Source organism: Engraulis encrasicolus, unplaced genomic scaffold, assembly GCF_034702125.1.
Source record: "Engraulis encrasicolus isolate BLACKSEA-1 unplaced genomic scaffold, IST_EnEncr_1.0 scaffold_214_np1212, whole genome shotgun sequence".
Classification (NCBI taxonomy): domain Eukaryota; kingdom Metazoa; phylum Chordata; class Actinopteri; order Clupeiformes; family Engraulidae; genus Engraulis; species Engraulis encrasicolus.
This window is the reverse complement of record NW_026945498.1, coordinates 30,691-43,139: the sequence shown is the minus strand read 5'-3', so window position 1 is coordinate 43,139 and position 12,449 is coordinate 30,691. Positions and strand designations below refer to the sequence as shown.

Genomic DNA, 12,449 nt, shown 5'->3' with positions numbered 1-12,449 from the left:
AATAATAAAAAAAAATAAAAAAATAAAATAAAAAAAATAATAAAAAAAGGTACTGCAACTATGCTGCTCATTGAAACTGGGCTGCCTATTGCCCAATTTGATCTTTACATGAAAGTTTACGAAGTAATAAACAAACATTTTCTAGTATGGTCCAAGTACAGTCATTTTTGCAGCTAAAAATAGCTATTTTTGGAAATTCAAAATGGCGGACCATGGAGAAGATCCCCCTTTTCATGTATGAAAAGTGCAATTTTTCCGGTCATAATGAATACTTAAAATTTGATGCTGGTGGTAAGTATTCATGAAAAAGGTAACATTAGTGAATGGGCAGCATGAAGTCTGGAAATAAACAACTAAAAATCTCACACAGTGTCCCTTTAAATATACACACACACACTTTACTGAGATGCCTCAGAGGGGATTTACCGTAATTACACCAGATTGAAAATAAAGTGCAATGTCTCTGCTTTCAGAAACAGTTTCAATTTTCCAGATCGATCAAATATTTTTGTAATTACGGTAATCTGAATTGGGCTTACGCAAATGTGTCGGCGACGTCTTCGATGTAAGGGGGCTAACTACACATTGGAAACTGGTCAAACACAATTTCAAACTTCTGTGCTAACCAGTCTAAATTTTTGACAATAAAGTACACTTGACTCCATATTGCCATTCTAGTCTGTGACGGATGTAAACTTCTCCAGTTTGGGGGCCAGGTCTTTGGCATCAGGCCTGCCCGCAGGTTTATCACACAGCATTTCATTGATTAGCTCGTGCTGCAGTGAAACACAAAAAAGTACAAGAAAATGTACATGATTAACTAGTAAACATGAAGGTAACCAGCATTTATCAGACAGATTTTTTTCCATAACACTAGCACAATGTGATGACTGAATCCTGATGAATCATGTACAGTATACTGACACAGCACAAACATACACAGCACAAATGAGCACAAAAAAATTCCCTTCGATTGAGACTGTGGACGTGGGGGGGGGGGGGGGGGGGGGGGGCTGTGTGAGGTCACAGGTCAGAAAAATGTATTAAAAGTATGAGTATTTGAGTATTTAAATTACTCAAAAGTCTTAATAGCGCAAACGAAAAAATTTACCGCACAAACATAGCACACACAATCTGCAGTGTTATTTCAGCATTTTGGGTCGGGGGGGGGGGGGGGGGGGGGGGGGGGGGGTGGGGGGGGGTGCAGCTTCACGCAGGTGTCTCACACCTCAATTTCCACAATACTTACTTCAAAGCTAAACTCATCACTGAATTCCTTTGGAAAATTCTGTCCTCTAACACGATCCCAAATCTATGGAGCAAAAAGACGGTTAAGAGGTGCTGTAGGTTAATGGCAAGCAAAATGTACAGTATACAGATGGCTGGACACAGGTGACTGGAAAGAAACAGGGTATCCTCACCTTTCTCTTTTCACTCTTTGTGTGCATGAACCAAATGAGCTCGAAATAGATGAGCCCCAAAGCAAAGATGTCCACTTTGTGATCATACTTGGACTGATTCTGTAATGAACAGTTAGGACAAAATGGTATTCTATGCTAATAAGCCCAATAGATGTCAAATGTATGTTTAACCAACACATGTATAGCTGTTCAACTCCTCTTTAGTAAATCACTTTAGATAAAAGCATTTGCTAAATGCACAAAGTACGGTAACATGATGTGTGTTTCACATTACCTGTTCGGGGCTCATATAAGACTTTGTGCCAGTCCACTTTGTCCGCTCCATCATTGTGTCCTCATCCTCAGTGTCTGCAACAGTCACAAGGCCAAAGTCGCCTATCTTGACGGTCTTACGGTCTTTTCCAAACATGATGTTTGCAGGCTAATAACAAACAAAAATGCAATGATAATTATTATTGTTTCACAATCCCAAAAATTAGAAGCTTGTGGAAGATCCATTCAAGGTCAAGTTTATTCATCACATATCTACTGAGCTACAAAACTGCAGCACTCCAGTAGAGGAAATGCTCATTTCACCTCTCCACCAAATTAAAAAAAAACATAAACCACCAACAAAATGGCTCACTTTCAAGTCACGGTGGATGTGCAATTCAGAGTGAATGTAGACTACTGCATCCACAATCTGCGTGATGATGGCATGGGCCGCCTGCCGCCTGTGTGGGTCCTGTTGTCTGTTCTTCTCATCGATCCACGTGGCGAGAGTGTTACCCTCGCACCACTCCATCTTGATGTAGAGGTACTCCATGGCAGGGTCGCTTCCTGACCTGAAGAAGACGTCACAGCTATAAACCACTGACCTCCATAATATTAGTAATAGACGCCATTGGTAGCAACTCAGGGCTCATAATCAAGTGGCGAAATTGAGAAAACTTTTAGAATTCTGGTACTATTCATTGTTTCTCGAGAGTTTATAAACCACAAATGGTGCTTTTTCAATAAGATTAGAATAAAATATATCTAACTTTAAAGGAAAACGAAATCACTCTTTTTGTGGTGTATTCCAAATTCATGTAATATGTCGAAACAAAGTTAGTGGTAATGTTGATTTAACTGCTACTGAATTTAAAGAGGGTGTCTGACTCACATGGACGTGTTGGAACTGTCAGAGTCCTCATGTCTGTATGCCGTCTTCTCAATCCAAGACGTATGGTAGCGCACAATGTGTGGGTGCTGCAGCTTTGCCAGAGTTTTCACCTCTCGTGAAGCTTTCCTAATGTATAACAGAAAGAAAAGCAATTTCGGCAGAGTAATGGATTGCTTTTACTCATCAAAATTAGAACAAAAGAAATTGTTAATTTGCCTAATTTTAGAGCAAAAATATTACTTACTTTGTAGACTTTACTATCTTCACAGCATAATATGCCTCATCACATTTATTTCTTGCCTTGAAAACCCGTCCGAATCCTCCCTTGCCTATACGCTTTACTGAGTCAAAGTCCTCCTCAAATCTGCGAAAATGACATTGTGCGCGCGCGCACACACACACACACACACACACACACACACACACACACACAACACGTATATGTTTTAATGTGTCTGTCATACAGTATACATACAACATAACATACCTACATATATACATACATTACAATATACATACATTACATATTGCTTACTTTGTTATTTATTATTATTTCACAATGCTATCACCATGTCACAATTGTCAAAATATGACATAATTGAAAATGTACAGTATGTCTTCTGTTGCCCAGTCTTGCACTTTATATGTCTGTATGTGTATTGCATAGGTACTCTAGATGTAATGTTTGTGTGATGTATGGTTAACTGTCTATGTCCATACCTAAAGTCTATGTCTGTCTGCATGGGAAAGTAAGAAACGTAATTTCAATTCTTTGTACGACCAGCGCATATAAAGAAATTGACAATAAAGACGACTTGACTTGACTACAGTATGCACAGCAATAATGAGTAGGCCTAGACCACTTTTGAAAAGTAACATTTTGAGCAGTCCACAATTTATTTCCAAAATATGCATAGAGTAAATTTAATACAACATCTGTTTAAATTACAAGAGAAAAGTAAGTTTAATAATATAACATAAATGACATAGGCTACTCTTTCCATTTTTGTGAAATTTTGGGGTTGCAAATGGGAGCTCAGCTAACCCTCGTATGTTAAACTCCCAGTTGCAACTCCCAGAAGTTCATGACATACTGTAGGCCTACATAAATGTTTGTCATGCATGTTTGGTGAAATTCAGCTTCCCAATGTTTACGGCATTCCTGAAGGCCCAAGCCATGCGAGTCCCATTACCATGCTTGCATTTCAGCATGGGACACTTGTCTTTGTACTACTCACTTGGTTACCACCACACATGCTTGACACCACCTAAAGCCAATGTGTTTATCTTGGTGTCATCAGATCACAGGACATGGTTCCAGCAATCCATATCCTTTAGTCTGTTTGTCTCTGATGAGACACCATGTTTATGTGTTTGTACGGTATGAATGAACTGATTTCGGAGTAACCCATTAATGCGCTCTGTACCTCCAGTGGCACGCTGTAATAATCATTGAAAAGTTAACCACTTGTACCATTGTACTACAATACTATGACATAACACAGGGCCTTTAGTAATGCACTACGACTTGGTCATTTCCATTGGTAACAGCAAATATATAACGCCATGTCTCGACGGGTTAAACAGTTTGATTGATATTGTAGCCTACTCACCTAGTTAGCTGACCAGCAGGATTCTTTGAAACGTTTAAGCGAGTCTGAAAGATAATTATTCAATTTCTCAATTTAACAACTCATGTCAAAAAATACATATAATAAGGAAAGCAGCATAACATGATTTTTAGCTATAACCAATGATTCTGTTCCCTTTTTAAATAACAAAAAGCTCAGTGTACAATACGGTACAGAGGGCAACTTAGCACATGAAATTACATTATAATACACTGGACCATGCAGAATGACACAGGACAAAAGACACAGATAGAAATAGTAGGCCTAATGTTTGGACAAACAAGACATTCATAAAACACACAAATATTATCGCATTACTAACATTTGAGAGGTCTTTTGATGAATCTTTGAAGACAATGGAGTCTGACTGGCTATCTGACTGCTCCTCTTTCTGCTGGACTGCCTCCTGTTCCATTGTGTTGCTGTACAGGAACAGAACATGGCAGGTAAAAAGTTCTTACTTTGGTTTCCATCTTAAACAGAAGAAAATCCGTCCTGGTAAGTCACATTCTTCAACTCACAATGTGTATCAGCAATTTGTATCAGCAATAAGGTAGCCGTACGCCTATTGGCTGCGTGCTTCACCGCGCGCACCAGAGCCACTGCTTGTTTGAAGAGCAGAAAGCGGCTCGCGGCTCGCGCTGAATTCACTTTCAATAATATGACAAGCGTGGGTTACTTCTGTTTAGTAGGTTTTGTACGGGTGATGCCGTGGCAGTAACGGCAAGGTTCAGTGTCGGTGAATGCTAGTAATAGTAACAGAGACGTTCAAATGGAGTGGTGGTGGAGCGAATCGGAGAAGGACAGATGAGATATGTGCCTGTCAGTTTATGAGCGTAGCTGTCAGTCAGAAGTCGTCTGACATTTTCTTAGTCCTGGCGCAATTGAATGTAGTTGCTGATTTGGAAAGCCCACGCCATCGGAAAAGAAGGGTAGACCTTGCATGGACGTGTGAGTTCGTGAAAAAAAATCTATAACAATAAAACTACCGACTATGGAAGTAACAAAGAAAGCGAACAGTTCCATGACATGGCGTAATTGCTACTTGTCATTTTGTTGTGCGTGGTATGAGCTGAGTTCCTGGAGGAAAGTAAGGTATCTAGCAGGCTACTACTGTACAGAAACACATGACATCCTACACTTTAGGCCTATTGCACAGCGTGTGTGTGTGTGTGTGTGTGTGTGTGTGCGCGTGTTCGTCTTCTCTCCATCTCTTACCCTCCACTCCCATCTCTTCTGTGCAAGGTCCATGGTATTTGGCTGTGTGTTGAAGGCATGCTGTGTTTGTTTGAGGTTTAGGTTTCTACTGTTAAGGGCGGGTTATGCTTCCTACTTGTGCCACAGAGTGAGCTTGTCGCAGCCATGATGCAGTTAATTTTGGTTTATGCCCTGTTTTGAAGCACGGTCTGCGCGATGTCATTCCATGCTCAAACTGCCTTCAATACAAAGAGTAAACTAGACGTGTCGGTTGTTTTTTTAGCATCACAGACTCGATGATAATGAAAATGAAACATTAAATCTTTATATCACGTGCATGTTTGATCGCACTGGCAGCCACAGTGGTAGTTTGGAACAAAGAAGTGGCTCATTTGTCGAGGACGAAGCGGAATGTTTCCTCGACCTCGGAACCACTGTTCAACTGTCCAAATAACTTCAGCGTCGTAACTTGCAAGCGCATGTGTTGTCTTTGGTTCGTGTAAATAAATCAAACAACAAAGCACGGGCAACTTATTTAATGAAGAGCTCACAGTCCGTAGACCGACGAAGGTTAGAACAAGGAAGTAGCGCTTGTTCTCGACTCGAGGACAGAGCAGGCTGGTCGAGAGGACCAATCAGAGACCTATTTTCGCCCTTTCACGCCGTCGCTCCCTGCGTCGAGACACAATTTTGGGGAGGTGCCCCAGAGTACCTGCGTGATGGGGGGGGCTTCACTACGTTAAAGGCTCAGTTATGCTTCCTACTTGTGCCACAGAGTGAGCTTGACGCAGCCATGATGCAGTTAATTCTTGTTTATGCCCTGTTTTGAAGCACGGTCTGCGCGATGTCATTCCACGCTGAAACTGCCTTCAATACAAAGAGTAAACTAGACGTGTCGGTTGTTTTTTAGCATCACAGACTCGACGAGAATGAAAATGAAACATTAAATCTTTATATCACGTGCATGTTTGATCGCACTGGCAGCCACAGTAGTAGTTTGGAACAAAGAAGTGGCTCATTTGTCGAGGACGAAGCGGAATGTTTCCTCGACCTCGGAACCACTGTTCAACTGTCCAAATAACTTCAGCGTCGTAACTTGCAAGCGCATGTGTTGTCTTCGGTTCGTGTAAATAAATCAAACAACAAAGCACGGGCAACTTATTTAATGAAGAGCTCACAGTCCGTAGACCGACGAAGGTTAGAACAAGGAAGTAGCGCTTGTTCTCGACTTGAGGACAGAGCAGGCTGGTCGAGAGGACCAATCAGAGACCTATTTTCGCCCTTTCACGCCGTCGCTCCCTGCGTCGAGACACAATTTTGGGGAGGTGCCCCAGAGTACCTGCGTGATGGGGGGGGCTTCACTACGTTAACTGCGCGGCTCACTGCATCATGATGCAGTGACGCTGATCTCGAGGCATAAACCACCCTTAACTGCGCGGCTCACTGCATCACGACGCAGGGACGCTGGACTGGAGGCAACAGTAGCCTAGTGAGGGTGTGTGGGGATGTAACGGTTTGTGGTGATGGCTGTAGGGCCTATGTGCTATGTTAAAGGTCTGGCTTGGATTCACTGTTTTCAGTGGAAATGAAAAGAAATACTAATGAAATGGATTGAGTAAGAAAAATTAAACAGAAGTTAAAAATTATTTTTAAAGTTTATATAGTATGTAAAAGGCCTATTAGTATGTATATTCTTTCTGTGTGTTGTGGAAATAGTTGAATAAAATAATAATAATAAAAAAAACAATACATCGTTTATTTTGGCGAGATTTAAAAAACAAATGGCTAGGCTGGTAAGAAAAAATATCTACCAACCAAATTGGCTGATGGTGGAAAAAACCCATGTTAGGGGGGGCTTGACTTGAATGCACCGGTAGGCTATATTGGGGGGCCTTGTCATGGTAAAGTTTGGGAACGCCTGGGCAATAATATCACCTAGTCTTGAGACCACTTGCTGCTGTCAGTGAGAGCACTTGCACTTACGCCTGTCTCAGAGCATGGGCATCGAAAGCGCAGGAGACACCTGCGCTGTCATGGGCCTCGCTGCGAGACACGCGGACCCTCTTGTGACCACTTGGGATATTTTATTTCTAGTAAACATTTCAAGTATCGTTCGAGATTGAGAGCGTGTAAGTATCGTTCGAGATTGAGAGCGTGTAACGATGAGCAAATGTATATCGTGGGGTATTGAAAGTTGCTGGCCAAAACCATGACAAGCACGAAGAAAGGCTTCACGTTACCTAAACAGTTTCATGGAATACCCTATGTCTCTCTCACCTGTTGACACAAGGAGCACTATGAAGACAAAGGGAGGGAGAGACAGATCTGTCGATGTGTGTGTGTGTGTGTGTGTGTGTGTGTGTGTGTGTGTGTGTGTGTGTGTGTCCACTGACGCGCTAGAGGGCTGCCCCAATAGGCTATTGACCAGCTTAAACTTCACTGGTGAAAAACAGTAGCCTATTATAGTTCTAAGGAGTTGTAAGCATTTTCATAGCACCCTATAGGCATATTCCCACATGTCAATGTGTCAGGCCTAGTCACTCCATCCTAGCCAATGCGCAATTTCGCTGGTAAACTGGTAGTTTCACGTGACTTTGACATCATCTTATAACAGCAGAATATTATGGAAATAAGTCCCGCATAAATGCTAGCCTATTGGGCATTGTTTGCAAACTTTAGAAGTAGGCTAGAAATTCGTTTTAGTAACTTGTTCACATCTTGTAGCCTATCCAACATAACATTAAGAGTAGGCTAATGAAACCTCGGGGCCAGCCAGTTAGTGTGTGCCGTTAATTCCTCCTTTGCGACTTTTCCATGCACTCCTTAATATTCCAGACAGATGGCAGCGCATGGAACATTTTTTGTTGTTGTCTTTTTTGTTCTTTGATTTTGTGTCCTCTGTGGACTGTGTATGCTAGGGCTATAATACGAGAGAGGCTACTACCAAAAAAAAACATTTGAGTGCTCCACCAGCTACCTCTGGAATTACAAAGACTGCTGACAAATGACAGCTTGGACTGTTTGAGAATTGAAATGACAGCCATGACAGGGGCTAGGCAATGTTTTGACCAACCTTTCATAGTTTATGGAATAATTTTGTTTTACGTTCATTTGATATCACAGATTGCTTCTCGAAGATTTTTTTTAGTGCGTAATGTGTTCTTAATGCAAAATCTGGGTCCGTTTCGGTATGGTTTGGCTGAATCTGGGTAAGTTCCGGTCAGTTCCGGTCTGTTTCGGAGCGTAATGTGTTCTTATTATGAAAAATCTGGGTCCGTTTCGGTCAGTTTTGGCTAAATCTGGGTCCGTTCCGGTCCGTTCTGGCCCGTTCCCGGTGATTAGGTACACCCCCCATGTTGCTACCACATCTGCTTACTTGGCACGAAACAAAACACCTAAACCGTGAACACGGCTAGCCTACTAGGCTACTTGTAACTTTTACTTTTAACTTTCAACTTTTAACTAACTTATAGGCGACTTGGGCCTACATATCATTCAGAGGGGGATATGATATATAGTTCTAAATTGACGACTGCAGCAAATACTATGACAGCACTTCAGAAGCAATGGCAGCAATGTCAGGCAGCGTTATCACCGTACCTTTTCGCCGAGCTGCCACTGTCACGGCGAGTCCGGGTAGGATGAGGATCCTTCTTTTGGTTTAGGGACCACATGGGTGGTTTGTCATCCGAATGACACAATCGGCCTTCTTTCTCAAGACGATACAAGGTCGCGTTAACGTCTTTGGCCGTTACAAGTCTCACACTTTTAGCTATACTTAAGGCAGTATATGTGCTACCCGGTGGGGCGCTCTGAAAATGATTAAGTATCTTAACTTGTAGGCTAAGATGATCCATGTTTAACTAAGCCTACAATATTAGAATGAACACCTGTGGCACGCTCTCCGGAGGATGTAGCCTAGTGAGTAGTGGCAATTGGCGTTGATGATAGGTGAGAGGGAGGAGAAAAATCTCTGTCTAAAATACTGACGGCAAAACTGTGGCTGATAGAAAGGCTGGGAAACCACTAGCCACGCTAGTTGATCACGCCTTGCGGAGTAAACAAACAGTTGAATTACGCGCCGTCAGACAGCTGCGCTCTCGTCGAACCGGCTTCAGGTAGGTGGGTCTCTACCCCTATCCACCCGACGCAGTTCAGGTCATGATGACCCGCCCCTGCCGAATTCTGAGATGTATGATGAAATCCAAGGCACTCGTCGTCTTCATTAACCCCTTCATGCATGCAGTACCTCCTGTGGCACGCTGTATTAGACATTGAAAGGTAACTACTCTAGTACTACACCACTATGACAGTGCACTGGACCTTAAGTAATACATTAGGCCTACATTACAATCATTGCCATTCTGGTAACAGCTCATTTATAATGCCGTGTCTTGAGGGGTTTAAAAGCTTTTAATTAAATGTTGCTAGTTAATATTGTGAACAGTTAAAAGTTGCCAACATGTTTTCGGGCCTTCATCAGCGCTTTGAAAGAGTTCATACTTCCCCCCACTTCCCTTTATGCATTTTGCGTCATGCTTAGGTGTGCGCCTCCAGTCCATCCGCGTCGGTAATGTGTCTCCAAAGCATGCTTACGCATGTACCCACAACAAACATGGTGGATGTCATTCTGCCCTTACAGCAGTATTAAAGAGAACAATTTCAGCATAACTATATTGCAAGAGCATTCACCATTAACATTAAATATACAGCTCAAAGAAATGCCACCATATCTATACAGTCATTCAAACCAGGGTACGTCATGGCATTTAGATTGTGTATCCACCGGCTTTCCTTCTGGTTGAGTAGTTTCTGTCTATCTGCTCAAGGGGATATGATCAATGCCAATAGCAGTGAATGTAACAGGGGCATTGGCATGTGTCTCAGTTTAAACATGGCATAATCACAATTTCCACTTTTTCCTGCATATTTATGTTCAGCCAAACGGTCTTTAAGGCGTCTTTTAGTGCGCCCGATCTCAACAGATAAATAACATGGGTAGTTTGGCAGTTTATAAATGTCCTATTCTAAAATCCCGACTTTTACATTTCACTACAATGTTGCATATTTTGCAATGCCCGCATTTGAAAGTGCCGTTGGGCTTTCGGGGGATCCACGTCTCTGGTCTCTAGGAGATAGGTGACTCCGTACCACCTTATCGCCTATGGTCGGCGCTCTTTTGAAAGAAAAAATAGGGGGTTCTTTAAAAATGTCCCTTAAGGTGTCGTCACATTGTAAAAGAGTCCTGTTGTTAGTAATGACTTTGCAGATGTCATGTGCTTCTGTACTATACCGCGTTGAAAAAAAACATTCGGTTGTTGTCATTGCATTTCTCTTTCCTCTTTAATAAAACGCTGCGCTCTTGCGCTTGGACTTTTGTGAGGGCCGTGTTAAGGACATTCGGTGCATATCCTCTTTGTTTGAAGCGATCCAGCATCTCCCTGCTCTTATTTTCAAAATCATCTTCTTTGTCACATATCCTGCGTAACCTCTGGAACTGTCCATAGGGAATGTTCTTGATAAGAGGAGGCGGGTGAAAACTCTTTGCATGTAACAGTGTGTTTCTGTGTATGTATTTGCGATAGATGGAAGTATGAAGGAGCCCATTAGTGTCTTTCGTGATTTCTAGGTCTAAGAAGTTGATTTTTGTTTTGCTGTATTCCAGTGATAGTTTCACATTCGCATTGGTGCTGTTGAAATAGGCTAACTGTGAAAGCTTATCAACTCCCCTGGTTAGCCACTTAGTTCCGAGTTTTAAGTCATCCTTTGAAGTGGCTTGCTCGGCAAAAAGCGTCACGGCCAAAAGCCTCTTATAGAGATTCGTGGCACGCATCTGAAAAAAATATGCAAGGATGCATAGTGCAGGAGGCAGCATTATCTGTGCAAATTTAACATGTTTATTAGGCCTATAGCTGTACAGATGAAATAACATTTGTATCTCCTTTGGGTCGGAAGTCTACACCAGAGATTCTAGGAGTAGGCTATTATCCAGTCTCTCTGTCTAAACCTTGCGAGGATGCAAAGTGCAGGAGGCAGCATTATCTGTGCATATTTAACATAGCTGTGCAGATGAAGGAGCATTTGTATCTCTTAGTCCTTTGAGTTGGAAGTCTAAACCAGAGATTCTAGGAGTATTATCCAGTCTCTCTGTCTAAAGCTCAAACTCCCCATTAAGAGGGTGATTTGTTTGTTTTTATGTGTAATTTCATTTTGGTTTTGACTGCTGCTTTAGGCTACTTTATTAGGCCAATGAGAATTGAGAACCGGACCTGACAGTGTTAGATTTTAGTTTAGTTTAGTTTAGTTTATTAGGATCCCCATTAGCTGTTCTTCCTAGGGTCCAACTATAAAACACACACAGTTAAAAGTTCTACACAAATTTGTACATTAATTTAAAGGGACACTGTGTGAGATTTTTAGTTGTTTATTTCCAGAATTCATGCTGCCCATTCACTAATGTTACCTTTTTCATGAATACTTACCACCACCATCAAATTCTAAGTATTCATTATGACTGGGAAAATTGCACTTTTCATACCGTGAAATGGGGATCTTCTCCATCGTCCGCAATTTTGAGTTTCCAAAAATAGCCATTTTTAGCTGCAAAAATGACTCTACTTGGACCATACTAGAAAATATTTGTTTATTAGCCTACTTAGAAAACTTTCATGTAAAGATCAAATTTGGCAATTGGCAGCCCAGTTTCAATGAACAGCATAGTTGCAGTACCCTTTTTGACCATTTCCTGCACAGTGTCCCTTTAAGCACCATACATTGAAAAGAGAGAAAGATTTTTTTTAAACACAGACAATGTCAATCGAATTGTTTTATTTTATTTACTTATTATTGGTAATAGGACACATTGACATTTGGGGAGGGGTTTCAAATTATAACCGGTTCCAAGTTAAGTGCAACCTTTTAATTTTACAAATAGTCTTAAGAAAATTGTCACAACCTATCCAGAGTTCATGTACCGGTTATTTTATTACAGTAAAACCTGTGTGTTTTCTTCTGGTCAGTCCACACACAGATGGCATTAAAACCTTACTTCAATTT

The 12,449-nt window shown here is 41.6% G+C and overlaps 1 protein-coding gene across 1 annotated transcript; it reads right to left on the bottom strand.

Annotated features, from left to right (window-relative positions):
* Positions 1–606: 606 nt before the first annotated feature.
* On the bottom strand, positions 607–9,250 carry LOC134442697 (eukaryotic translation initiation factor 2-alpha kinase 3-like). Its single transcript, XM_063192738.1, has 8 exons — positions 8,994–9,250; positions 2,810–2,929; positions 2,566–2,691; positions 2,047–2,245; positions 1,696–1,842; positions 1,422–1,520; positions 1,250–1,312; positions 607–776 (listed from the first exon to the last, which is right to left on the bottom strand). The coding sequence occupies exons 1-8, from the start codon at positions 9,248–9,250 to the stop codon at positions 675–677; spliced, it is 1,113 nt and encodes a 370-aa protein (XP_063048808.1). The 3' UTR covers positions 607–674.
* Between the last annotated feature and the right edge of the window lie 3,199 nt (positions 9,251–12,449).

What these genes read in the sequence shown, in the direction of transcription:
- LOC134442697 (XM_063192738.1), bottom strand. Translation starts at nt 9,250, where the DNA reads ATGGATCATCTTAGCCTACAAGTTAAGATACTTAATCATTTTCAGAGC. An exon ending in ACATCCACCGTGACTTGAAA is followed by an intron (nt 1,843 to 2,046) that starts GTGAGCCATTTT and finishes GTTTGTTATTAG; the next exon opens with CCTGCAAACATCATGTTTGG. An exon ending in CAAAGAGTGAAAAGAGAAAG is followed by an intron (nt 1,313 to 1,421) that starts GTGAGGATACCC and finishes TTTGCTCCATAG; the next exon opens with ATTTGGGATCGTGTTAGAGG.